The 27710-nt window shown below is 37.8% G+C and overlaps 1 protein-coding gene across 3 annotated transcripts in view; it reads right to left on the bottom strand.

The window, feature by feature from the left end:
* Positions 1 to 27710, bottom strand: part of VCAN (versican) — a 115254-nt gene that overhangs the window by 77353 nt on the left and 10191 nt on the right. For all 3 annotated transcript variants that reach the window (XM_061189418.1, XM_061189414.1, XM_061189417.1), the window contains exons 2-5: positions 26127 to 26202; positions 11217 to 11594; positions 7913 to 8087; positions 7701 to 7828 (exon numbers count right to left, since the gene is read on the bottom strand). In XM_061189418.1, the coding sequence (XP_061045401.1) occupies positions 7701 to 7828; positions 7913 to 8087; positions 11217 to 11594; positions 26127 to 26196 (751 nt within the window). In that variant the 5' untranslated portion in view covers positions 26197 to 26202. The remainder of the gene's footprint in view (positions 1 to 7700; positions 7829 to 7912; positions 8088 to 11216; positions 11595 to 26126; positions 26203 to 27710) is intronic.

Raw genomic sequence — 27710 nt, 5'->3', positions numbered from 1 at the left:
GTCAATTCCCCCTAAGATCTGATCCTTTAACCTGTACAGAAACAAACCTTCTGTTAACAGTGACAAGAAAACTTCTGGGGCTGCCAAGGTAACTTCATCCAATTCTAGTGTTAGGCTGGCAATGTTTCTCATTTGAGGGGTAATGAGACTGGAAAGCCAGGTCAGCACCTTTCAAATTTCTCACTTGTTTTAGGCTGAAGTAGACGCATAATGTGGCTTAAAGCATAGACACTGGGTTTTGAAAATTTTAACCTCTAATTAATTTTAGAGAATTGTCATCAGTCAGCTGTGATAGTTAACATTCTCTAAATCAGATCATATTCATGGGAAAGGGAATCCACATATTTGTCAATGTGTTGTTACACAAGATCTTATATATGTCATTTGAAAGGTTTAAAGACACAGGAAATCTCACTAAAATTTAAACATATTTTTATGGTTTGCAGGATGTCGGATCTCATTCTTTCCCAATGACAGAGCAGTATGATTTTAATTAGAGTGAGAAAGAGGTTCTAAAACATTTCTGGATGTCTGAGTCTTCAAAATATATGAGATTGAATGTGTTATTTGGTTTGACAGGCTCAGTATGGCTGCAGGTCAACACAGGAGAATCAGCCTAGTTTTTTTTTACTTTTCACAGCTGAGAGTTAAATGGCCACTGTATTTCCAAAGAAGCTTTTCCAATTTAGAATTCCAGAAATTGATATCAAAACCTTAAAGCAAATGACTGTCACATGTTTCAAGGGTTTTATGTCAAGACATTTCTACTTTCTGCTTATTTAAGGTAACATTATAAAATAAAAGGGACTGTATATAGAAAATCCTAAGGATTCCATTAAAAAAACTATTAGAACTAATAAGCAATTTCAGCAAGGTTGTAGGATACAATATATAAGACCAATATACAAAAATCAATTATATTTCTATACACTTCCAATGAACAATCAGAAAAAGAAATAAAGAAAATTCCTTTTGCATTTGCATCAAAAAGAATAAAATATTTAGGATTAAATTTAACAAAAGTACAGCAAAACTTATACTCTGAAAGCTATAAAATCTATAAAACATGGTTGAAAGTAAAGAGAATCTAAAAAAAAGATGGAAAAAAAATCACATGTTTATGGATCAGAAGACTTAATATTGTTAAGATGACAATACACCTCAAATTGATCTGGAGATTCAGTTCACTCTCACCTGGCTTCTTTGTAGAAATTGACAAGCTGATCTTAAAAATCATATGGGAACTCAAGGGGCCCAGAAGAGGTAAAACAATTTTGAAAAAGAAGAACACAGTTGGAGGTCTCATATTTTCCAATTTCAAAATTTACTACAAAGCAATAGTATTCAACACAATGTGGCACTGACATAAGTATAGACATATAGATCAATGAGAGTCCAGAAATAAAACCATATATCTATGATCAACTGATTTTAAACAGGGTGCCAAGGCCCTTAAATGAGGAAAGAATAGTCTTTTTAACAAATAGTTCTGGAATAACTGAATATCCACATACCAGAGAATGGATTTGGACTCTTACCTTATGCCATATACAAAAAATAACTCAAAACAGATAAAAATAAAAGTAAAACTTAAAACTTCTACAATTCTTAGAAGCAAACACAGAAGTAAGTCTTCATGACTCGGGATTTGGTAATGTGTTCTTAGATATGGCACCAAAGGCACAAACTATCAAAGAAAAAGTAGATATTGGACTTCATCAAAATTAAAAACTTTGTGTGTCCAAGGATCCCATTGAAAACGTAAAAATGCAGATCGGCGAATGGGAGAAAATATTTACAAATCATGTATCTGAATAGACTCTCTTGAATCTAGAGTATACAAAGAACTCTTACAACTCAATAACAAAAAGACAAATACCCAGTTTAAAATGGGCAAAGGTTCTGAATATGTATTTCTCCAAGAAAATATGTAAACGGCCAATAGTCATAAAGGAAAAGTTGCTCAACATAATTAGCTATCAGGGAAATACAAATCAAAACCACAATGAGATAGCATTGTACACACATTAGGATGGTTATAATCAAAAAGTCAGGCGAAAACAAATGTTGGCAAGAATGAAAGAATCAGGACCCTAATATACTGCCAGTAAGAATTTTAAAACAGTTCCTCAAAAAGTTAAAAATAGAGTTATCATTTAACCCAGCAATTCCAATCACTGCAATCCAAACAGGAATGCAATCATTACTCAAATAAGAATTAGGATATTTTTATGTGAGAAATCAGAGATTTGGGGGAGCTTTAAGAGCACTTTGCATCCTCTTGGTTTGTAAGACTGCCTGTTGCTCTACTGGGGAATCTTTGGTGGTCCTGAAAAGTTACCACAGTAGAACAGGAAAAAGGGTATATCCAGTCACTTAACCTCTGTGCCTTAGTTTCCTTATGTGTAAAAATAAAGGTTTTAAATAAATGCCTGTCAAGGTTTTTGTGAGAATTAAGTTAAATGGCAATGCAACCATACAATAAATAGTTTCTTTCCTTACCCTACCTATGGAGCTACCTCACAGTTAATCTATTCAAGTCACCATACTGAATGAAGACGCATTTTCCATAGGTGCTGCAGGGTGCCATGCCTGGTCACCTTCCTCAGTGGCTCTTAGCTAGACCATTCAAACACTTAAACAAAAACAACTCCAAGTTCAGTTTCAAATCCTTAGCAAGGTGTGTTAATATCTAAAGTCTATTTGGGAACCCACAGCCATAACTGTGATCTATGATTCTGTGAGTTCTACAGAGAATAACTAAAAAGTTTCAGCATCTTCTAGCACCAACCTCAACCAGTGTGGAGAGGTTCTATAATCCAAAATCAATATTTGAACCCATCTGCTGAACCAGAGTGTACAGGAAGCTATACTAGCTGACATGGGGCTTTTTAACTGAATAAACCCAGTTATCACTAATTCTTAAATAACTCCCATTGGTGAAGTACTCTGTAGATTACATGCTGTAAATTCTATTAAAATTAAGTCAATCTGAGCATCCACAGGCAGGAAATCACACAGTTTCCAGATTTGATATATCTGATTTTGATCCTATCAAAGACCCTAAAGAAGCTGGAACTAAGCCTTGCTCTAAGACCTGTTTAATGACATTCAGGCTTTTACCTAAATTTTTAGCTTTTCATATCTAAAGGAGCTCATTAAGAGAAAAAGGAAAGGTTGTTTTTGGTTCTAGGTCAGACACAAGTATGACGTGGAGGCATTAGACAAGTCATAGAGGTGATAGAGCTATCATGGATTTTGACGTGAGGAAGCAGTAGAAAAATAAACCTGTAATTTGTGAACAGGGACAAAGGAACCAATGCCAGAGAGGACAATTGGCTGGGAAGGCAAGAAAAGGCAATGACTGTGAGAGGCTGGAAAGGAGAAAAGAGTGTCTCTAGGAAGGAATTATTCCCAAGAGACACCACAGAAAAGAGTGAGAGGAGAAATTCAAAGAGAAAAAACTAGTATCATGGTGATCCAATTAAAAAAAAAAATCTTTAGTAAGTTTGGTGGACAAAGCTTGGCATTTTTTTCAAGTACTGTAGAAATGGTAGCATGGTAGAGACAGCCTCTGAAAGAGACAAAGTCTGGAGAAATACTGCAATTACCACCAAGTAGTTCTTGAGTAACTATCATGTGTCTATTACTGGAATAGGTTCTTCATTGTGGTTGGGAGAGTCACAGAAGATGACTATGGCCTTATCTCTATCAGGAGCTTACAGAAGTTTTTCAGAAATAAAAATAACAAGTAATAGTTTGTGTCTGATGAATATAAAGCAACCAGAGAAGAATTAAACACGAGATATGTGGAACTAACTCTAAGAAAAGTGGGAGTTCAGAATCAGGAAATGTCAGTGTGAGCTGGAAGAGGTAAAGATGGGCTCTTGGAGGCAGTCTGTTCATAGGCAGAGGGAAGAGTAGAATGCTGGAAAGGTGAGAGGCTTGTGTTTTCAGAGAGGATCAAAGCAGAACTGCTGGCAGGAGGTAGCAGAGGGTCTGTGGATGACTGGTGCACATATGTAGCATCATATTGAAGAGAGGGAAACACAGTTGAATAGGTTACTCCCAAGCCAGGACTGAGGGGCTTTGCAGGTCAGGCAGAGTTTGCCTGAGGAGGAAGGCAACAGGAAATTCACACTACACAACGTTGAGTAGGGGAATGATATGGCCATGGTGTTTACGTGCTTTGATGGTCATAAAACAGGTCCCCTGAAGAACTGTTAAAGGCTTGGGGATTATTTCTGAAATAAAACAGAAAACCAGAGATGAGACACACAAATGATTCACAGGGACGTCCCTGGTGGCGCAGTGGTTAAGAATCTGCATGCCAGTGCAGGGGACACAGGTTCGAGCCCTGTGTCCGGGAAGATCCCACATGACGCGGAGCAACTAAGCCCGTGCACCACAACTACTGAGCCTGTGCTCTAGAGCCCCAGAGCCACAACTACTGAGCCCGCGTGCCACAACTACTGAAGCCCGTGCGCCTAGAGCCCGTGCTCCGCAACAAGAGAGGCCACTGCGATGAGAAGCCCGCGCACCGCAACGAAGAGTAGCCCCGCTTGCCCCAACTAGAGAAAAGCCCTTGTGCGGCAACGAAGACCCAGTGCAGCCAAAAATAATAATAATAATAAATAAATAAATTTATTTAAAAAAAATGATTCACAAACTAGAACTGTGGGTATGGAATTCAGAAGAGAGTTCAGGGCTAGACATGCAAAACTAAAAATTATCATTTTTCATTTTTTTTGTTTGCTTGGTGTCTCTTTGTGCCCTGTTCATCCCACAAGGCATTTGACTTATTTACATACAAAAGAGCAAAAGTGAAATTAAATGAACCAGTAAGGACATTGGAGCAATGAAAAACTGGGAAGTAGAATTGTGATGAAGCCCGGAGATGTGTGAAGTTATCCAAAGGGCAAGTGTAAAGTGATGTGAGTAGAGTGGGCACTTAGTTTGGAGGTTAATTTATTAATTCACTCATTTTATTCAACTCAATCTATGGAGCACCTACTATGTGCCAAGGACATAGTGGGGATACACATGATTTCTTCCCTCCCAGAATCCATGGTCTAGTAGGAGAGATGGAGGACTAAGCAAACATTTGCAGGAGGGTGATTATAGTCACACATTCAAAGATTGGAGATGGTAAAGGTGAGAGAGACCAACTAGGACTTAGGAAGGGGATATGGGATCAGTGTGAGAGCCCATAGTACAGACACATCCAAGTGCTGGGGAGCTTGTGTGAAGGTCAGGGTATTGGAATAGTAGGGTGGTAGTTGTTCCAGGTGAAAGAAAAGCCAAAGGGTAGGGCTAACATGGAAAATATAGGCCAGAGAAGGAGAGGCGATAGGTTACCAAGGTTGCCCATGTCAGGGCGTCTTGTTACTCTGCTGACACAAATTTCAGCCAGTGCTTGAATTCCTATTTATACTTATTCTTTTATCTTTTTCTTCCAGCTGTTATGTGATAAGACAAAAAAGTTCAAATTCTGTTGTTTTGGTATAAATACTCCAACTAAAGTTATGCTATATTACACATTACAAGTTTTCAGTTATCAAATATGTGGAACATTTATCCCAAGTAAATATACAACTGTATGAAATACAGTTGGGTTACACTGGAGGAGAGACTGGTTTGAACAATACCAGTTGCCCTAGAAGTGGCGATGTTTATGGAGGTGGAGAAGAATTCCTGTATGACTAATAAATCCTTCTCATTGTGGTGTACGCCTACATCCTCAGAATGACTCTTCTGACAGAGTTCAATTTTCCCTGAACACTAGTTATGATCCTCTGAACAGATTTTGGGAAGCCAGCTCTCAATGGGTACAACGTGGCTAGGAATCCTTGGTAGGGCTTTTACCACCAAGACCTGTCAAAAGTATCTCACACAGAATTTGTACAGGGCGTGGAATTTCTGGAACTTCTGCAGAAGCAGAAAGTCCTCTGGCCTTCAAAGAAGTTAGGGATTCTGCAGCCTTAGAGACTGGGGTTTCAGTAGCTCCATCAGGATAAGACTGAAGAAGAGACATGCAGAGGCGCCCCTCGGTGCTCCTTCCGGTAGCATTGTAAATACTTAATACTTAAGCCTGTCTTTCCATCAAGGAGTCTGGCTTGTGATGCTTATTCATACTGGGATCAAATTGGCCACGGATTTATACTTGAAAACCACATTTCAATTATATTTGGTAAAGATCTTTTAGGTAATTAGAAGTTATGTGTACTTTTTCAAAAACTATCTCTGGTTTAGTTCCAGCATTACCAGTGTTCCAGAAATTTTTATAACTATCACTCTAATAGATATTATTCCAAAGGAGAACCACAGTGATAAAACAAATTCCACCTTAGTGAATTTGAATACAAATTTCCATCTTACTGAGATAGCAATAACCAAATTTATTTCCTAGAACCAGAATCCCCTACCGACCAGCTCCTATTCTATGAAAAAAGTTAACTAAATTTAAAATAAAATTAAATTTAAAGGAAGGAGCTAAGCTATATCTATCTATATCTCATAGCATGGATTATACATATCTTTTCCCTTTGTCCTTGTAAAAAATGGAAATTGTTAGTATCAAAGTTATGGTTTAGAAAACACATTTATCAGTCTTAAATAATAGTTATAATAAGAATGTTAAGATGCTAGAGAACCACACTTAGCAGCTTTCTTGGAAGCAGGCCATCCTATTCAAATTTAGGGCATTAGGCAAATACAAGCTGCTTATTTTCTAGCTTTCAGGCTCTGAGGTTGTTTTTTCAATTCATAGAATCATAGAATTTTAATGTTGGAAGGGACTATGGAAATTATCTAGTCCTACTTCCTTATCTTACACATAAGAAAATTGAGATCATTCTTTTCTTGTGGAGCCAGCCAAAATTAAAAGTATAACCCAATGCAATACTTCTATTTATATATTTAGGCTTCTAAGATACCTGTTGCTACAAATGAAATTCCATTTCAAAAGTCACAGAAATTTCTATTCTTATAATAAAACTGCACTGTGTCCTTAGATAACATCATCACAAGAGAACTCAAACTTGTCTCTAAGAATCTAACTCATGCTAAGTGAGAAATGATAGTGCCAGAATCAATCAGACTCTAAGCATCTCTAAAGCGAGGCTTGTATCTTACTTGGCTTCATAGTCCTAACTACAAGCAGAGTAACTATCACACAGTAGGTGTTTTCTTTTAATGTGTTCATTGGTTGAATGAATGAATGATTGCTCTAAATATTAGTGTAGCAAAGTGAACACAAGGAGAAGCAAAACATGAAAATCCTTCCTGGGCTAGTTTGCCTTACTCAGCTGCACTTCGCGGTGTTTATCAGCACTTGGATTCACAGTGGTTTGTCATCACAGGATTTTACCTGAAGTTCTTACAAGAATAGGTACCACCCTTACAGGTTTCTATTCTTAATGCTCTAAAAGTGTATTGGAAACAGTCCAATGGCAGCATGACTGAAAGCAAACCTGCCATTAACTAAAGACATTTCAAACCTACATAACCATTTACACAGCCCTCGTTCTCTTTCCACTTTAATTTAAGCTTATTTCACCACAGAATCATACGGTTATTTAAACTAAATGTTGCTGTTTGGAATCCAAACAAGCATGAAGACTTGCTCTACCCCCACGTGCTCCCAGTCTTTCCTCAATTTTCTTAGGTCAAATGAAGCTATAGAAATTTGAACATCTTACCATCCAGATGGTCCACGTAACAATACACATCATAAGTTTCATGAGTAGCACGGAGTCCGTAGGTCCTGACTCCTTCCTTCCCCATCATATCTCCATAACAGCCTTCTCGGGGAGTCCGGATGGGATACCTGGGGAAATAAAGGACTAGTAGGTAGCACTTTATTCTCGCTCCAAATAGATGAATTAAAGCTGGTGGCCCCCAGACCGCTCACCTAACACTCTGATCAGACAGCCAGCCTGCGTCACATTGCTCAAATCCATCTTCATAGGCGGCATATAGCTGCTCTGGGGTTGCTATGACAGCCCCAACATCCAAACAAGCCTTCCGTGCCATCTCAAAATTCAGACTGTACCTGCTGGTCGCTGCCCTGTAGTGAAACACAACCCCTGCAAAGATAGCAGCAAACAATTATGGGCAAGTTCAGGTCTCCCACCATACTGTGCAGTTTCTCATTGGAGTAATACGTCAAATTACTTGCTAACTCGGTAATAACATCATGATACTTCTTTATTTTTACTTTATTTTATGTAGCATTATGCAAAATTATGGTGATCTGAGGAGCCCCAGAAATGTTGTTCACTTAGGTGTCCTATTCTGCTCCATTAGAGTTTCAAGAATTTTCTGTTCCCATGTAAACAATCTAAAAAAAAAAAGATTTAAGCCACTAAATCCCAAATGGTGACTAGTTGTCCTAATTGCAGGTAGTATTCAGGCTATTATGGGAACCTTGGACAATTAAATGGAGTAGGTGCTGCAAGAGATACAGAGTTAAGGGGGCCACAAGATCAACTTCTCCTACTTCATGTTTTTACTCAGGGCCAACTCAATAGAAGCACATGGAGCCTTCACCAGCACCACTTCCTACAAACATGAAACATTGTAATATTTACTTCCAGAGACAATATACTAAAATGGAAAAGACGCTGGACTAGGTATGAGTGAGAAGGCCTGATCCAATCCCTAATTTGCTCCTTAATCATATATGTCTTAATTTCCCCCTTCATAAAGTATAACTAATATTGCTTAGGTTATTTGATTGATAGGAAGGTCAAATTAGATAAAGAATTTTAAAATATCAGATAGGCTGCTGTGATAAATGTTTATCATATTCATAATTTAGGGTCTCCACTTTGACAGGTAAGATGTATGATTTTTATCCCAAAGAAGGCCTGAAATAAAATTCTCCAGACTCCCATGGGCAGAAGCCAGGCATCCAGATATGTGCCTCAAATTCCACTTTGTTGTATTTTAGGAGTTACATAAACTAGTGGTTCTTGAACTGTGTTTCAGGGCTCAAAGAATTGTCAAAGGCCTGAGGAAAGAGCAGCTGAAGGGGTGGAGCTTTGGTCCTCTTCTCCTACTTTAGCAAGAGCATCTCCATTTTTAACTGGAGTAAATATGGTGACTCATTTTCATAAAAGAGCATAAGTGAGTCAAGCTAATGTGCCTAGGAAGTCACTGTAAAATAGAAATTGGGGTAACTGGGTCTTATGGATGAGATTTTATTAAGTCATATCATTTAAGACCACTTTTTTGTTAGGCGGAATTAATTTTGGTTTCCAAGATATCTTCCACTCTCCTTTTATTCCTAGTAATTTCCTGGAGTAGACAACAAGTCTCTCTCTCTCTCTCCCTCTCTCTTTCTCTCTCTCTTACAGCCTGACTTCTAGCTATAAGACTGTCTCCCACATGCCTATCCTTAGATTGTCTCTCTCTTCCAAAACAGGTATGTGCCAATAAAGTATCTACGGGGAACAGACTAGCCATGTCATAGATAAGCACCTCTGATCAGTGTCAATACAGAAAGACCTGCAGAGGCACCAAGTAGATGCATTGACAACTAACATTCATTTTCCCATTTCTGATATTGCTTAGAAAAAACTGATCAAATGCCTTTCATAAAATCTGTAGCTTTGTAGAATGACTCTAAATTTACCAGGAAGTATATATGGTACTATCTAGTAAGTATGAAAGATAGTTTATAATGATCTCTAAGGTTTAAGCCATACTTTGAATGGTTTTAAATTAGTCTTATGTTGATCAAAGCTTCAAATAGCCTTCTTGGTAATTAAAAATCTTCCATGTGCACTGAAGATTGGCAGTAAGGGGGCACAAAGGGGCCTCCATGACCAAGGCAGGGAATACCAGGCTGTATAAGTATCTGCAATTGCTGGGATAATTTGAAGACCTCATGGGGCTAAGGAGATTAAGTGGAGGATTTTCATTGTTTCAAAGGGGGCAAGGGGCAAATCCACTGCTAATTCTTTAATGATGAAAATTGTAAGAAGTTGTAAACTTCTTGTGGGATTTTAAAAACATATATGTATATATAAATTTATATGCAATGTGTATCTAACACCATATATATATATATATAGTATGTTACATTATACAAAAAGAGGAAGAGAGAGATCAGTAGAAAAAACAATACTAGACAAACCAAAGTAAATGATAAAAAGGTTAAAAGAGCAAAGAGCCCAGGGTGTTTAGTGGATGCCTGGAAAACATAAAAATAGATTTATAGAAGGGAGCAATAGAATCTGAATGGAAAAGGATGTTCAGAAAATTAATCTGTCACATCTGAAATTCAAAATATTTCCTTTTGGCTACACAAGAAAGAGTTTTAATAAAACCCTTTGTATATATTTCTGAAAGGTAAATATTTTATAGGGAAGTGGAGGGTTGGAAGAAAAATCTGTTCCATCATGTCTGGGTATTAGAATTTTGCTTAATAACTTGCCAAAATATTTTTCTTCCAAGAGCTATGGCATTATGTGTGTACCCAATTAAAGCAATTTTTCTTTGCTTTGTCTCCTAACTTAAATTCAAATGACATACAAACCACCACTGAACATGGACTAAAACTAAAATGTCTCATTGCAAGACAGTGGATAACAACCAGTGCATTGACCTTAAAAAAAATTCACTGAGTTCTTGTTTTGATCCATTTCAAATGTTTATTGAGTCCTAGCCTTTTCAAAGCACTATGATATTACCATGGTACTTATTAGGTGCCTTATTTCTTCAATGTAAGTTAAGATATAATTTATATTTCTTAAAAGCAAATTCAAAGATTTTAATAATCATGTTAGGAGAGTGAGAAAAAGGAGGAAAGGGGATTTTCCTGTGTGTGTGTATGTATATATCTGTATGTGTGTATGTGTATGTGTATGCATGTATATGCACATATACACATATGTAAAAATTAAAACAAAATGTAGAACAGTCTTTACAGTCTTAAAAAATAACCACTGATAGGTCTCAGTAATGAAGTAATGATTCTTGAGCTATAAACCATGTCTTGAGGTATTCATTATATCTAGTATAAAGTCACCTTCCTTGATTCCTGAACAAATAACAGTTCATTTTTGGTGAAAGACATGGACTGTTGGGTTGATTGATGTTTTTCCCCTTGTCCAAACCCTGAGCAATGGCTACTTTTGAATATTGTTTCACCACACTTCTGAACCAGGTATCGTGTTATACTACCTTCTTCTAGATTCCCAAAGCCTTACCCTCCACAGCCAATGACACCGTGTCCTGTGTGTCTTCAATCCCATACATGACGTCGCAGCGGTAGAGGCCTGCATCACTGGCCAGCAGTTTGACCATGGTGAGTGAGGCATCGCCCACGTCCTCGGGATGTGTAGGCACCGACACTCTCCCTTTGTAGCCCTGACCAATCTTGATATTCCCATTTTGGGCCACGAGAACAGTAGTCTCCTTTAAATCTTTTCCACTCTTGTCCAATTCAATCTTAGACCATTTGATTCGGAGAAATTCGCTGGTGGTGTTGTAACTGGGTGGTAAGGTAGGCATGGTTGAAAAATGACAAGGTAGGTTGACTTTTCCAGAGAGGGAGCCCTTAACAGGTGGGCTTTTTTCCACTTTGACTAGAGGAAAGAGAAAATACTAAATTAACAAACTGAGTCTATTAAATATGTGAATGGATAAGAACCATTACAGGGGGTTGGTTACATCCTCAATATGTGAAATAATTAGAATGATTTTATATACAGAGAACAGTACACAATTTCAGTAATGTTTTATAACAAAGACAGGGATTAATAATGCTTATTTTTTTATGTGCTAAAAATATGGCATTCATTTTAAAGTATTTGTAACTTAGTGTTTAACATGAACAAAATAAGTGACAAAATAAGGCAAGTGTAGGAAGACAAGCAATCAAGGGCAAGAGAAGACCAGACTTAAGCAATGCAGATTTAAAAGACTGGACCAATGTTAGGAAGAACAGTTAAAAAACAAATTTAAGTCTACAGGTCAGAAGAAGAAAAATGATTAAGTTAACTGCCACATTACCTTAGAGGAAATGAAAACAACTCAAAGGGGAAGTGAAAATTTTAAAACATACTTCAGTAGACTGGAACAGGGGGAAGTCCAGCACTTGAAGGACGCTCTTTGGTTCAGTGTTTGAACCAAAGACTTTCATTGTAATGAGAAATCCAGCTGCAATCACTTTGCAGTGAAACATTACCTCTAGATTATATCCTGGCGGGGGGGGGGGGGGAAGTTAGTGTCTGTTCACCTAACCTTCTAAAGTATTCATCTACAGAATGCCTTTCTGTTTAAGCCCTTAAACTTTTAATGAGAAAGAACACATTGACTACAATTTAATACCATTACATGCAAAAAACCCACATTCTTTCACTCTTATAGGAATCTATACCTCTCCTCTCCCTTTTTCCCCCATCTTCCAGTCTCTACTAGTTGGGTAGACAATGTGTTGGTAATAAGAATAGAAATTATCATTAGTGCACAAGAAACTCCCAGTTCATGCAAATATGATGAATAGTAATAGTAGCCTCTAGGTGGAATGAAATAATGTTAATCAACAAAATGATATGTATCTAACACTTGGTGTATTAGTGCTTAAAGGCATTAGTAACACACATCTCAAAATGGACGTGCATTAGAAATGATACAGATGCTAAGGAATGAAATTTAACTTCAAAAAGATTAGATCCCATTAGGGAGATGAAGACAACAAAAAGATATTTTGTACTTTTTTGCCAAGAAAAGGGGTCCTGAGAAGGGAAGGGGTGAAAATTTTATGAACTAAAAATCTCCTAATTTATATTCATCATATGTTCTAGGAAATCCCATCTTCCTTCCTGAAGAATTATAGAATATTAACTTCACAAATAAAAGATTGCTTTTTAAATGGAGAATAAACATCTTTACCATCAACATCAATTATGATATAAATTATAAGACCCTTTATGATTTCCTTTAAAATGAGTTTAAGATAAGTGACTTTCAATTCCTTAATATTTATTACTAAATTACAGTTCTTTTCACAATTTTAGAGGTATAGGGGCAGATATGAGATTCACCTCTATCTGATTGGGAGGTTTCTGACGCTTAGAGCATTACTCAATAACTGTGCTGTAATGAAAAAATATATTAGAACAAACTTACATCAGCAGGCAATTTCCCAAGGGTTATTTATTGTTCTGGATGTTTACAGATACAAGAAAATTAAAAGCTTCAGTTGGATGTAAATAAATATTCATGTAGAATCCCGTCTTAACAACAGGATTAACAAAAAGCTGTGTGGCCAAGTCTTTTGTGTATGAAATCTTGCGTCGTAATGTACGGGGTAACAAGAACTAAGTTTACCAAATCTAAATATTTTAAGAGAGAAATTTAGTAGTTCACAGGATAATGTTTACCAACTATGCATGCTAAAAAAAAAAAAAAAACTGCTACCTGCAAGAACTTGTCTGAAACTCTGACAATGCAAGAAATAAAAATGAATGCTAACAAAAATTCACTATTCCTGGAGAGATTGGTTCAAGATGGTGGAGTAGAAGGACGTGCTCTCACTCCCTCTTACAAGAACACCAAAATCACAACTAACTGCTGAACAATCATCAACAGGAAGACACTGGAACTCACCAAAAAATATACCCCACTCCAAAGACAAAGGAGAAGACACAATGAGACGGTAGGAGGGGAGCAATCACGATAAAATCAAATCCCATAACTGCTGGGTGGGTGACTCACAAACTGGAGAACACTTATACCACAGAAGTCCACCCACTGGAGTGAAGGTTCTGAGCCCCACGTCAGGCTTCCCAATCTGGGGATCCGGCAACAGGAGGAGGAATTCCTAGAGAATCTGACTTTGAAAGCTAGTGGGATTTGATTGCAGGACTTTGACAGGACTGGGGGAAACAGAGACTCCACTCTTGGAGGGCACACACAAAGTAGTGTGCTCATCGGGACCCAGGGGAAGGAGCAGTGACCCCATAGGAGACTGAACCAGACCTACCTGCTAGTGTTGGAGGGTCTCCTGCAGAGGCGGGGGGTGGCTGTGTCTTACTGTGAGGACAAGGACACTGGCAGCAGAAGTTCTGGGAAATACTCCTTGGCGTGAGCCCTCCCAGAGTCTGCCATTAGCCCCACCAAAGAGCCTGGGTAGGATACAGTGTTGGGTCACCTAAGGCCAAACAACCAACAGGGAGGGAACCCAGCCCTACCCATCAGCAGACGAGTGGATTGAAGTTTTACTGAGCTCTGCCCACCAAAGCAACAGCCAGCTCTACCCACCACCAGTCCCTCCCATCAGGAAACTTGCACAAGCCTCTTAGATAGCTTCATCCACCAAAGGGCAGACAGCAGAAGCAAGAAGAACTACAATCCTGCAGTCTGTGGAACAAAAACCATATTCACAGAAAGATAGACAAGATGCAAAGGCAGAGGGCTATGTACCGGATGAAGGAAAAAGATAAAACCCAAGAAAAACAACTACATGAAGTGGAGATAGGCAACCTTCCAGAAAAGGAATTCAGAATAATGATAGTGAGGATGATCCAGGACCTCGGAAAAAGAATGGAGGCAAAGATCGAGAAGATGCAAGAAATGTTTAACAAAGATCTGAAGAATTAAAGAAGAAACGAACAGAGATGAACAACACAACTGAAATGAAAAATACACTACAAGGAATCAATAGCAGAATAACTGAGGCAGAAGAACGGATAAGTGACCTGGAAGACAGAATGGTGGAATTCACTGCTGCGGAACAGAATAAAGAAAAAAGAATGAAAAGAAATGAAGACAGCCTAAGAGACCTCTGGGACAACATTAAATGCAACAACATTCTCATTATAGGGGTCCCAGAAGGAGAAGAGAGAGAGAAAGGACCCGAGAAAATATCTGAAGAGATTATAGTCGAAAACTTCCCTAACATGGAAAAGGAAATAGCCATCCAAGTCCAGGAAGTGCAGAGAGTCCCATACAGGATAAACCCAAAGAGAAACACGGCAAGACACATAGTAATCAAATTGGCAAAAATTAAAGACAAAGAAAAATTATTGAAAGCAGCAAGGGAAAAACGACAAATAACGTACAAGGGAACTCCCATAAGCTTAACAGCCAATTTCTCAGCAGAAACTCTACAAGCCAGGAGGGAGTGGCATGATATACTTAAAGTAATGAAAGGGAAGCACCTACAACCAAGATTACTCTACCCAGCAAGGATCTCATTCAGATTCAATGGAGAAATCAAAAGTTTTACAGACAAGCAAAAGCTAAGAGAATTCAGCACCACCAAACCAGCTCTACAACAAATGCTAAAGGAACTTCTCTAAGTGGGAAACACAAGAGAAGAAAAGGACCTACAAAAACAAACCCAAAACAATTAAGAAAATGGCAATAAGAACATACATCTCGATAATTACCTTAAACGTGAATGGATTAAATGCTCCAACCAAAAGACACAGGCTTGCTGAATGGATACAAAAACAAGACCCATATATATGCTGTCTACAAGAGACCCACTACAGACCTAGGGACACATTCAGACTGAAAGTGAGGGAATGGAAAAAGATATTCCATGCAAATGGAAATCCAAAGAAAGCTGGAGTGGCAATACTCATATCAGATAAAATAGACTTTAAAATAAAGAATGTTACAAGAGACAAGGAAGGACACTACATAATGATAAAGGGGTCAAACCAAGAAAAGATATAACAATTATAAATATACATGCACACAACATAGGAGCACCTCAATACATACGGCAACTGCTAACAGCTCTAAAAGAGGAAATCTTAGAGAAAGAAGAACAAAAAAACCCCAAAGTTAGCAGAAGGAAAGAAATCATAAAGATCAGATCAGAAATAAATGAAAAAGAAATGAAGGAAACAATAGCAAAGATCAATAAAACTAAAAGCTGGTTCTTTGAGAAGACAAACAAAATTGATAAACCATTAGCCAGACTCATCAAGAAAAAAAGGGAGAAGATTCAAATCAATAGAATTAGAAATGAAAAAGGAGAACTAACAACTGACACTGCAGAAATACAAACGATTATGAGAGATTACTACAAGCAACTCTATGCCAATAAAATGGACAACCTGGAAGAAATGGACAAATTCTTAGAAATGCACAACCTGCCAAGACTGAACCAGGAAGAAATAGAAAATAAGAACAGACCAATCACAAGCACTGAAATTGAAACTGTGATTAAAAATCTTCCAACAAACAAAAGCCCAGGACCAGATGGCTTCACAGGCAAATTCTATCAAACATTTAGAGAAGAGCTAACACCTATCCTTCTCAAACTCTTCCAAAATATTGCAGAGGGAGGAACACTCCCCAACTCATTCTACGAGGCCACCATCACCCTGATACCAAAACCAGGCAAAGATGTCACAAAGAAAGAAAACTACAGGCCAATATCACTGATGAACATAGATGCAAAAATCCTCAACAAAATACTAGCAAACAGAATCCAACAGCACATTAAAAGGATCATACACCATGATCAAGTGGGGTTTATTCCAGGAATGCAAGGATTCTTCAATATACGCAAATCAATCAACGTGATACATCATATTAACAAATTGAAGGAGAAAAACCATATGATCATCTCAATAGATGCAGAGAAAGCTTTCGACAAAATTCAACACCCATTTATGATAAAAGTCCTGCAGAAAGTAGGCATAGAGGGAACTTTCCTCAACATAATAAAGGCCGTATATGACAAACCCACAGCCAACATTGTCCTCAATGGTGAAAAACTGAAACCATTTCCACTAAGATCAGGAACAAGACAAGGTTGGCCACTCTCACCACTATTATTCAACATAGTTTTGGAAGTGTTAGCCACAGCAATCAGAGACGAAAAAGAAATAAAAGGAATCCAAATCGGAAAAGAAGAAGTAAAGCTGTCACTGTTTGCAGATGACATGATACTATACATAGAGAATCCAAAAGATGCTACCAGAAAACTACTAGAGCTAATCAATGAAGTTGGTAAAGTAGCAGGATACAAAATTAATGCACAGAAATCTCTTGCATTCCTGTATACTAATGATGAAAAATCTGAAAGTGAAATTAAGAAAACACTCCCGTTTACCATTGCAACAAAAAGAATAAAATACCTAGGAATAAACCTACCTAAGGAGACAAAAGACCTGTATGCAGAAAATTATAGGACACTGATGAAAGAAATTAAAGATGATACAAATAGATGGAGAGATATACCATGTTCTTGGATTGGAAGAATCAACATTGTGAAAATGACTCTGCTACCCAAAGCAATCTACAGATTCAATGCAATCCCTATCAAACTACCACTGGCATTTTTCACAGAACTAGAACAAAAAATTTCACAATTTGTATGGAAACACAAAAGACCCCGAATAGCCAAAGCAATCTTGAGAACGAAAAATGGAGCTGGAGGAATCAGGCTCCCTGACTTCAGACTATATTACAAAGCTACAGTAATCAAGACAGTTTGGTACTGGCACAAAAACAGAAATATAGATCAATGGAACAGGATAGAAAGCCCAGAGATAAGCCCACGCACATATGGTCACCTTATCTTTGATAAAGGAGGCAAGCATATACAGTGGAGAAAAGACAGCCTCTTCAATAAGTGGTGCTGGGAAAATTGGACAGGTACATGTAAAAGTATGAAATTAGAACACTCCCTAACACCATACACAAAAATAAACTCAAAATGGATTAAAGACCTAAGTGTAAGGCCAGACACTATCAAACTCTTAGAGGAAAACATAGGCAGAACACTCTATGACATAAATCACAGCAAGATCCTTTTTGACCCAGCTCCTAGAGAAATGGAAATAAAAACACAAATAAACAAATGGGACCTAATGAAACTGAAAAGCTTTTGCACAGCAAAGGAAACCATAAACAAGACCAAAAGACAACCCTCAGAATGGGAGAAAATATTTGCAAATGAAGCAACGGACAAAGGATTAATCTCCAAGATTTACAAGCAGCTCATGCAGCTCAATAACAAAAAAACAAACAACCCAATCCAAAAATGGGCAGAAGACCTAAATAGACATTTCTCCAAAGAAGAGATACAGATTGCCAACAGACACATGAAAGAATGCTCAACATCATTAATCATTAGAGAAATGCAAATCAAAACTACAATGAGGTATCATCTCACACCGGTCAGAATGGCCATCATCAAAAAATCTAGAAACAATAAATGCTGGAGAGGGTGTGGAGAAAAGGGAACACTCTTGCACTGTTGGTGGGAATGTAAATTGATACAGCCACTATGGAGAACAGTATGGAGGTTCCTTAAAAAACTACAAATAGAACTACCATATGACCCAGCAATCCCACTACTGGGCATATACCCTGAGAAAACCATAATTCAGAAAGAGTCATGTACCAAAATATTCATTGCAGCTCTGTTTACAATAGCCAGGACATGGAAGCAACCTAGGTGTCCATCATCGGATGAATGGATAAAGAAGATGTGGCACATATATACAATGGAATATTACTCAGCCATAAAAAGAAATGAAATTGAGTTATTTGTAGTGAGGTGGATGGAGTTAGAGTCTGTCATACAGAGTGAAGTAAGTCAGAAAGAGAAAAACAAATACAGTATGCTAACACATATATATGGAATCTAAGGGAAGAAAAAAAAAGGAAAAAAAAAAAAAAAAAAAAAGAGGTCATGAAGAACCTAGTGGCAAGATGGGAATAAAGACACAGACCTACTAGAGAATGGACTTGAGGATATGGGGAGGGGGAGGGGTGAGATGTGACAGGGTGAGAGAGTGTCATGGACATATATACACTACCAAATGTAAAATAGATAACTAGTGGGAAGCAGCCGCATAGCACAGGGAGATCAGCTCGGTGCTTTGTGACCACCTAGAGGGGTGGGATAGGGAGGGTGGGAGGGAGGGAGATGCGAGAGGGAAGAGATATGGGAACACATGTATATGTATAACTGATTTACTCTGTTACAAAGCAGAAACTAACACACCATTGTAAAGCAATTATACTCCAATAAAGATGTTAAAAAAAAAAAAGAAAAAGAAAGAGGAAATCGACAGTAACACAATAATAGTGGGGGACTTTAACACCTCACTTACACCAATGGACATATCATCCAAGCAGAAAATTAATCAGGAAACACAAGCTTTAAATGGCACAATAGGCCAGATAGATTTAACTGATATTTATAAGACATTCTATCCAAAAACAGCAGTTTACACTTTCTTCTCCAGTGTGCATGGAACATTCTCCAGGATAGATCACATCTGGGGTAAAAAAATCAAGCCTCAGTAAATTTAAGAAAATTGAAATCATATCAAGCATCTTTTCTGACAACAATGCTATGAGATTAGAAATCAATTACAGGGGGAAAAAAACCGTAAAAAACACAAACACATGGAGGCTAAACAATACGTAACTAAATAACGAAGAGATCACTGAAGAAATCAAAGAGGAAATCAGAAAATACCTAGAGACAAATGACAATGAAAACACGACAACCCAAAACCTATGGGATGCAGCAAAAGCAGTTCTAAGAGGGAAGTTTATAGCTATACAAGCCTACCTCAAGAAACAAGAAAAATCTCAAATAAACAATCTAACCTTACACCTAAAGGAACTAGAGAAAGAAGAACAAACAAAACCCAAAGTTAGCAGAAGGAAAGAAATCATAAAGATCGTAGCAGAAATAATAGAAACAAACAAAACAATAGCAAAGATCAATAAAACTAAAAGCTGGTTCTTTGAGAAGATAAACAAAATTGATAAACCATTAGCCAGACTCATCAAGAAAAAGAGGAAGAGGGCTCAAATCAATAAAATTAGAAATAAAAAAGGAGAAATCACAATTGACACTGCAGGAATACAAAGGAGAAGTTACAGCAGACACCAGAGAAATACAAAGCATCCTAAGAGACTACTACAAGCAACTGTATGCCAATAAAATGGACAACCTGGAAGAAATGGAAAAATTCTTAGAAAGGTATAACCTTCCAAGACTGAACCAGGAAGAAATAGAAAATATGAACAGACCAATCACAAGTAATGAAATTGAAACTGTGATTAAAAATCTTTCAACAAACAAAAGTCCAGGACCAGATGGCTTCACAGGTGAATACTATCAAACATTTAGAGAAGAGCTAACACCCATCCTTCTCAAACTCTTCCAAAAAATTGCAGAGGGAGGAAAACTCCCAAACTCATTCTATGAGGCCACCATCACCCTGATACCAAAACCAGACAAAGATACCAGAAAAAAAGAAAATTACAGACCAATATCACTGATGAATATAGATGCAAAAATCCTCAACAAAATACTAGCAAACAGAATCCAACAACACATTAAAAGGATCATACAGCATGATCAAGTGGGATTTATCCCAGGGATGCAAGGATTCTTCAATATACACAAATCAATCAATGTGATACACCATATTAACAAATTGAAGGAGAAAAACCATATGATCATCTCAATAGAGGCAGAAAAAGCTTCTGACAAAATTCAACACCCATTTATGATAAAAACTCTCCAGAAAGTGGGCATAGAGGGAACCTACCTCAACATAATAGAGGCCATATATGACAAACCCACAGCAAACATCATTCTCAATAGTGAAAAACTGAAAGCATTTCCTCTAAGATCAGGAACAAGACAAGTATGTCCACTCTCGCCACTATTATTCAACATAGCTTTGGAAGTCCTAGCCATGGCAATCAGAGAAGAAACAGAAATAAATGGAATACAAATTGGAAAAGACGAAGTAAAATTGTCATTGTTTGCAGATGACATGATATTATACATAGAGAATCCTAAGGATACCACCAGAAAACTATTAGAGCTAATCAATGAATTTGGTAAAGTTGCAGGATATAAAATTAATGCACAGAAATCTCTTGCATTCCTATACACTAATGATGAAAAATCTGAAAGAGAAATTAAGGAAACACTCCCATTTACCATTGCAACAAAAAGAATAAAATACCTAGGAATAAACCTACCTAGGGAGACAAAAGACCTGTATGCAGAAAACTATAAGACACTGTTGAAAGAAATTAAAGATGATACCAACAGATGGAGAGATATTCCATGTTCTTGGATTGGAAGAATCAATATTGTGAAAATGAGTATACTACCCAAAGCAAACTACAGATTCAATGCAATCCCTATCAAATTACCAATGGCATTTTTTACAGAACTAGAACAAAAAATCTTAAAATTCGTATGGAGACACAAAAGACCCTGAATAGCCAAAGCAGTCTTGAGGGAAAAAAACGGAGCTGGAGGAATCAGACTCCCTGACTTCAGACTATACCACAAAGCTACAGTAATCAAGACAATATGGTACTGGCACAACAACAGAAATATAGATCAATGGAACAGGATAGAAAGCCCAGAGATAAACCCATGCACCTATGGTCAACTAATCTATGAAAAAGGAGGCAAGGATATACAATGGAGAAAAGACAGTCTCTTCAATAAGTGGTGCTGGGAAAACTGGACAGCAACATGTAAAAGAATGAAATTAGAACACTCCCTAACACCATACACAAAAATAAACTCAAAATGGATTAGAGACCTAAATGTAAGACCGGACACTATAAAACTCTTAGAGGAAAACATAGGAAGAACACTATTTGACATAAATCTCAGCAAGATCTTTTTTGATCCACCTCCTAGAGTAATGGAAATAAAAACAAAAATAAACAAATCGGACCTAATGAAACTTCAAAGCTTTTGCAAAGCAAAGGAAACTACAAACAAGACAAAATGACAACCCTCAGAATGGAAGAAAATATTTGCAAAGGAAGCAACTGACAAAGGATTAATCTCCAAAATATATAAACAGCTCATGCAGCTCAATATTAAAAAGACAAACAACCCAATCCACAAATGGGCAGAAGACCTAAATAGACATTTCTCCAAAGAGGACATACAGATGGCCAAGAGGCACACGAAAAGCTGCTCAACATCACTAATTATTAGAGAAATGCAAATGAAAACTACACTGAGGTATCACCTCACACCAGTTAGAATGGGCATCATCAGAAAATCTGCAACCAACAAATGCTGGAGAGGGTGTGGAGAAAAGGGAACCCTCTTGCACTGTTGGTGGGAATGTAAATTGATACAGCCACTATGGAGAACAGTATGGAGGTTCCTTAAAAAACTAAAAATAGAATTACCATATGACCCAGCAATCCCACTACTGGGCATATACCCAGAGAAAATCATAATTCAAAAAGACACATGCACCCCAATGTTCATTGCTGCTCTATTTACAATAGCCAGGTCATGGAAGCAACCTAAATTCCCATCGACAGACGAATGGATAAAGAAAATGTGGTACATATATGCAATGGAATATTACTCAGCCATAAAAAGGAACGAAATTGGGTCATTTGTAGAGACATGGATGAATCTAGAGACTGTCATACAGAATGAAGTAAGTCAGAAAGAGAAAAACAAATACCGTATATTAACGCATATATGTGGAACCTAGAAAAATGGTACAGATGAACTGCTTTGCAGGGCAGAAATAGAGACACGGATGTAAAGAACAAACGTATGGACACCAAGGGGGGAAAGCAGCAGTGGGTGGGGGTGGTGGTGTGATTAATTGGGAGATTGGGATTGACATGTATACACTGATGTGTGTAAAATTGATGACTAATAAGAACCTGCTGTATAAAAAAATAAATTAAATAAAATTCAAAAAAAATATAATAATTGCTTTAAAAGAAAAATTTCACTATTCTCACCAGATAGTTTGTGGTCTAAATGAATACAGTAAGGGAGAAATCTCTGAACAATGAATGATCAGTTATGTTTCATTCTCTGCCAATAAATTCTGCGGAGCAAGGATGATGCAAATTCTATCTACACAATTTGATCAAACACACACACAGACCTTGGCCAAATAAGTGTCAGAGTGAGTATAGGGGAATTTATCACCCTCTCACGTATTAATGTCACTCTCTTGTTCATTCATTTACTAATAACTGTTCATGGCTCCATTTATTAATATTAGAGGAATAGCCAAATAACTGGGTCAATGCTAGATAATCAATATAAAGGGTATTTTTAAAGCAAAGAGCTCTTCATGCATTAAAATAAATCCGGAAACCAATAGACAGAGTGTTCATTAGTTATTGACCTTTTGCGTGCCTAAACATAAACAGAGAAAACCTTAAGATAAGAGTACTTGTGTTGACTCAACTAGTTACTGTTCTGTGATTCACTATGAACTTGGCAAATCTGTTTCATATGGATCTTACATTTTCAATTTTTACCCCTCACATGAAAAAGTAAAAATTCTTCTGAAATTAGCCCCAAACTAATGACATCTCTTAACAGTGATTACAGATTTGCAAAGAACTTGATGCTTGGGGTAAAGTACAATACAGTGGTTGAGAGCATGGACTGTGGAGCCAGACTGCCTGGGTTCACCTCCAGGCTCAATCACTAAATTGATGTATGATCTTCTACATTAGCTATGTCTCTAAATCTTTTGGTATTGCAGTTTCCTCATTTGCCAAATGGGGAGAATAAAAGCATCTGTCTCATCGGAGAGCTAAGATTAAAAAAGGTTAACAAAGTAAAATACTTAGAATGAGGCCTAACGTAGAAATCACTCAATACTGTTAGTTATTATTACTATTTTAAAATACCATCAAGGAGCTATACTATAAGTGTTTGTTTGTTTCTCTACTGTTTGTATGAGTTCTTTCTTTGTTTTAAGGGGAGGGATAGTTGCCCTGTTCCTCAAGGTTCTCCCACTACTTTCTCTATAATTCCCTCCTATTACTTCCCACCCAAACCAACTCCTTTTCTCTATCTCCTTTCTATATCTTCCCTCTTCACTGGATGCCGTTGTCCTTTCCTCTCTGTGACCTTCAACGTTTACTTCCTGAAAATGCTGAAGAGGACAGCTCCTGGGCTCTTGGAGTGGTGGAGCCTAGACTCTGATGGCCATCCAGGTCATTCACTGTGGTATTCACATATTGTTTACTTATTCATTCACTTATTCACTCAACACATAAATTAAGTGCTAGCAGTGTGTCAGGAACTCTGCTAGAAAATAAAAAACAGCTCTCTTGAAACTACACTCCCCTTGGGAAGAAAAATGAAGAATAACTTATCATAGCGAGTGGTATGGGCTATAATAGATGTCACAGCACAGGGGACAATGGGAACATAGAGAAAGGGCTTTTAAGTTGGCTGGAAAGGGGAATGAGAGGTGGGAGCCATCTCAGAAGTCAGCTCATCCTTGATTCCTCTCTTGCCCTCACCACACCACATCCAATCCATTTGTTGGTCTGAATCCTCCATCTCCATGTATCAAATTCACTTCTCTCCAGCTCTTCTGCCACGCCCCATTTCACACACAGGTGACCACAATAACCTCCTAAATGATCTCCCTGCTGCCACTCTTGCTCTCCTACAATCAAATCTACATAGAATAGCAAACATGGAACTTTGAAAACATTCATCAACTCATGTCTTTCACCTGCTGAAACCCTTCAGAGCTTCCTTCAGTGCTTCCTGGAAATAAAATCTAGTCATTTCTAAAGCTACAATGCCCTATATAGATAAGAAATGTAACAGAGGTAAAGCTCACACACTCCTGGGACAGCCTTGGTTTATCTCCCAGTTCTGCTACTTACTGGTTGTGTGGCTTTGAGCAAGTCTCTTAGGTTCTCAGTTTCCTCTAGAGATAATGAATGTTTCAGTAAGTTAATGTTAAGCATTAAAACTGTTCTTGGCTCATAGGAAGCTCTTTTCTAAGTATTAGATATTGTTACTATTTATATGAACTGACCTCTGACTATCTCTCTGTCTGTATCTCCTACATTCTTCTTGATCACTGCTCTCCAACTACAGTGAACTTTCTGTTGTTTAAACACACTACCTAACTTGGGCCAGATCTTAGCTGGCTGGCTCGTCCTCGTCATTCCCACATCAGTTTAAGTATGACTTTCTCAAAGATGCTTTATCACCCCCCTGCCCCCAACCCTATGCCATTTCCTATGATGTCATTCTGCTTTATATTCATCTATTCGGAAGTACTTGGATTGTTTGTTTACTTGTTTATCGCTTACCTCATGTAACTAAGGAGATTAGGTTTAACGAAATCCAAGACAATGTATGACTCATCCACTGATATATCCCTGGAGACCCAGACTAACATGTAGCACATAGAATGTATTCAAACAATACTGTCAATGGATGGATAAATGAACGGATAGGTGGAAGGATGGATGGATGAATAGATGGAATGATACTTAAATTCTGAGTCTTAAGAATGAACTGAAGTGGAACTGTAGAGAACAAGAGAAGGGACTGTCAAGCAGAAGGAACTGCATGTAAAAAAAAGGGAATAAGAAGGTCTATGAATGGAATTGTAAATTCTTGCAGAGACTCAGAAGCATAGAGTGAGTATGAGAAAGAAGTGGAAGCTGAGTCTGGAGAGACCCTTGATGGGAGCAGATCACTGAAACTCAGCACAGTATCTTTTTTCATAGACCAGAGTCCACAAATTTGGAATCACAGAACCCTCATTAGATGGATATATAATTTACAGCTAACAAAAACAGTGGATGTGTACTTATCCAGTTACTAGAAAGGGGGTGGGGAGAAGAGAAGGGAAGGGAAGGGAAGGGAAGGGAAGGGAAGGGAAGGGGAGGGGAGGGAAGGAAAAAAGAAATGGAGGTGGGGGAAAAACTTGGCTATCAGCCCTCTCTCTATCTTCTTTACTTTTTTCAAACTCTATCCTCCTGAATGTTTAATAGTCTTTTTTTTTAATATAGAAAATTTTTGAGCAGTGTTGAAGAAAGCAGAACTTAAAAATATGCCCAGGCCCACATGTGAGCCTTTTTGCACAGTCTGAAAGTAATCTGGGAAGTTACTGAAAGCCCACTTGCTTCTTTAGCACCTGGTTCATTATTTTGTTATGATTGATTTACTTAAAACCACTGTTTTCAACCTAATAATATTTTAGCTAAAAGTGTTCAGCAATGAATAGATCAAAAATTCATCCTTTATTTTAATGATTCCATAATCCCATTCCATGCCCCAGTACTTCAATTTTTATTTCAATTAGTCCTAAAAAAATTGTTACCACACTCACCTTTCTGTAGTGCATGGGCTGCTATTAAGGTAGAGCACATCCATAAGATGCTCTTTATATTTATCAACATCTTGTCCTAGAAATGAAGAAAAACACAAAGTAAATCATAAGCATTCAGGTTTGTGGGAGGCCATACATCACATTCTATTTGTGCATTATAGGTAATAAGAGTACAAGAAGCAGCTCCTCTTGGATTGTAAAAACAGGAGGAGACTTGCAATAGGAGAAGTTGTCCCAACACTTAAATTATTAGTTTGACTCTCACCCAATGTGGTAGTTACCAAAATAATCCCAGAACCCAAACTGGGGACACATAACAATGTGGATGTGTGGGGCAACCACAACAGGGTAGGCTGTTGGAAGAACAATATAGACCACAGCCCAAGTAACTAGTGGCTAGGAGCTGGCACAAGGAGGGAGGGGCGACCACAAAGTCTATTTAGAAACAGGAAGTTGGTCATAGATGGAGCAAGAGAAGATGGGGAAGCAACTGAGAGAGATGTTGAAAGAAAGGGATTCACATCAAATGTGAGGTAGAAGGAAACTCGTTGGTGGTTCATGCACATGGTATCAGAACAGAGAACAAGGATCTCAGCAGGCTTTTTAAAGAACAAACTCAATTTAGTTTCTAGGAGGCTGAACAAACAAAATAAATATATTATAAGAAGCTGTTAATTACAGAAAAGGCCAGTGCTTGCCATGAGTTTTAAAGCAGTCCCAACTGTCTGAAGGGTAAAGAATGAAAGAAAGCACCCTGTACTGAGAGTCAAGAAACCCTGCCCTGGCTTTGCCATTAATTTATTGTGTGAAGACATTTAACAAATCTGGGTCTCAGCATGGTCCCTTCCAGCTCAAATATCTATGAAGCTATCATTATGAGGAGGATAAGTACCATTGTTGGGGACCATCTAGAAATCAAAGAGCTAAGCTCAGAAGAACTGCAGAAGGCTATTTGATCTCCACAGTTATTCCCTTCTCAGTTACATTTAGGACTGTTCTATAACAGCCATTGTTGGTTGGCTATCCTGTAGCCATTCCTCTTTCTCTTTTCTAACAAAACTCTAATTCCATTCTAGTATCTACCCTCCTTCACACAGCCATATACTTTAGTGGAACCTGGGTCAAACCCCAGCCCAAGGGGATGATCCTGATTATTCTATGTCAATTACATTGGTCCCATTTCTTTTGCCAATGACTGGTTTTGGAATGAGTACATGATGCAATTTTGGCCAATGAGATGTGAGAGGATCTTGCGTGGAGGGGTTGCTCCTGCGAAAGGTATATTCATTTTAAGAAGAGAAAAAAGGAAGCGATGGTTGCTTTTCTTCACTGGACATTATCAGGATAGGATATACCTCGTGAAACTGTTGTATCTCTCTTGCACCCATGAGTATATAAGATACCCTCTGGGATGAAGCTGAGAAAGCATCAGGAGAGGCAGGGCTGAAGTGCTCAGGCATTAGACCTATAGCCAACCATAACCTTGAACTTTCTTTATAGTAGATAATAAATTCCTTTATTATTTAAACCAATAAAATCAAGGATTTTTGTTGCTTGTTGCTGAAGGCATCCTAACCGACACAT

Source organism: Eubalaena glacialis, chromosome 4 (genome assembly GCF_028564815.1).
Source record: "Eubalaena glacialis isolate mEubGla1 chromosome 4, mEubGla1.1.hap2.+ XY, whole genome shotgun sequence".
Classification (NCBI taxonomy): Eukaryota; Metazoa; Chordata; class Mammalia; order Artiodactyla; family Balaenidae; genus Eubalaena; species Eubalaena glacialis.
The sequence above is the reverse complement of the archived record's forward strand: the minus strand, read 5'-3'. Positions and strand labels throughout refer to the sequence as shown.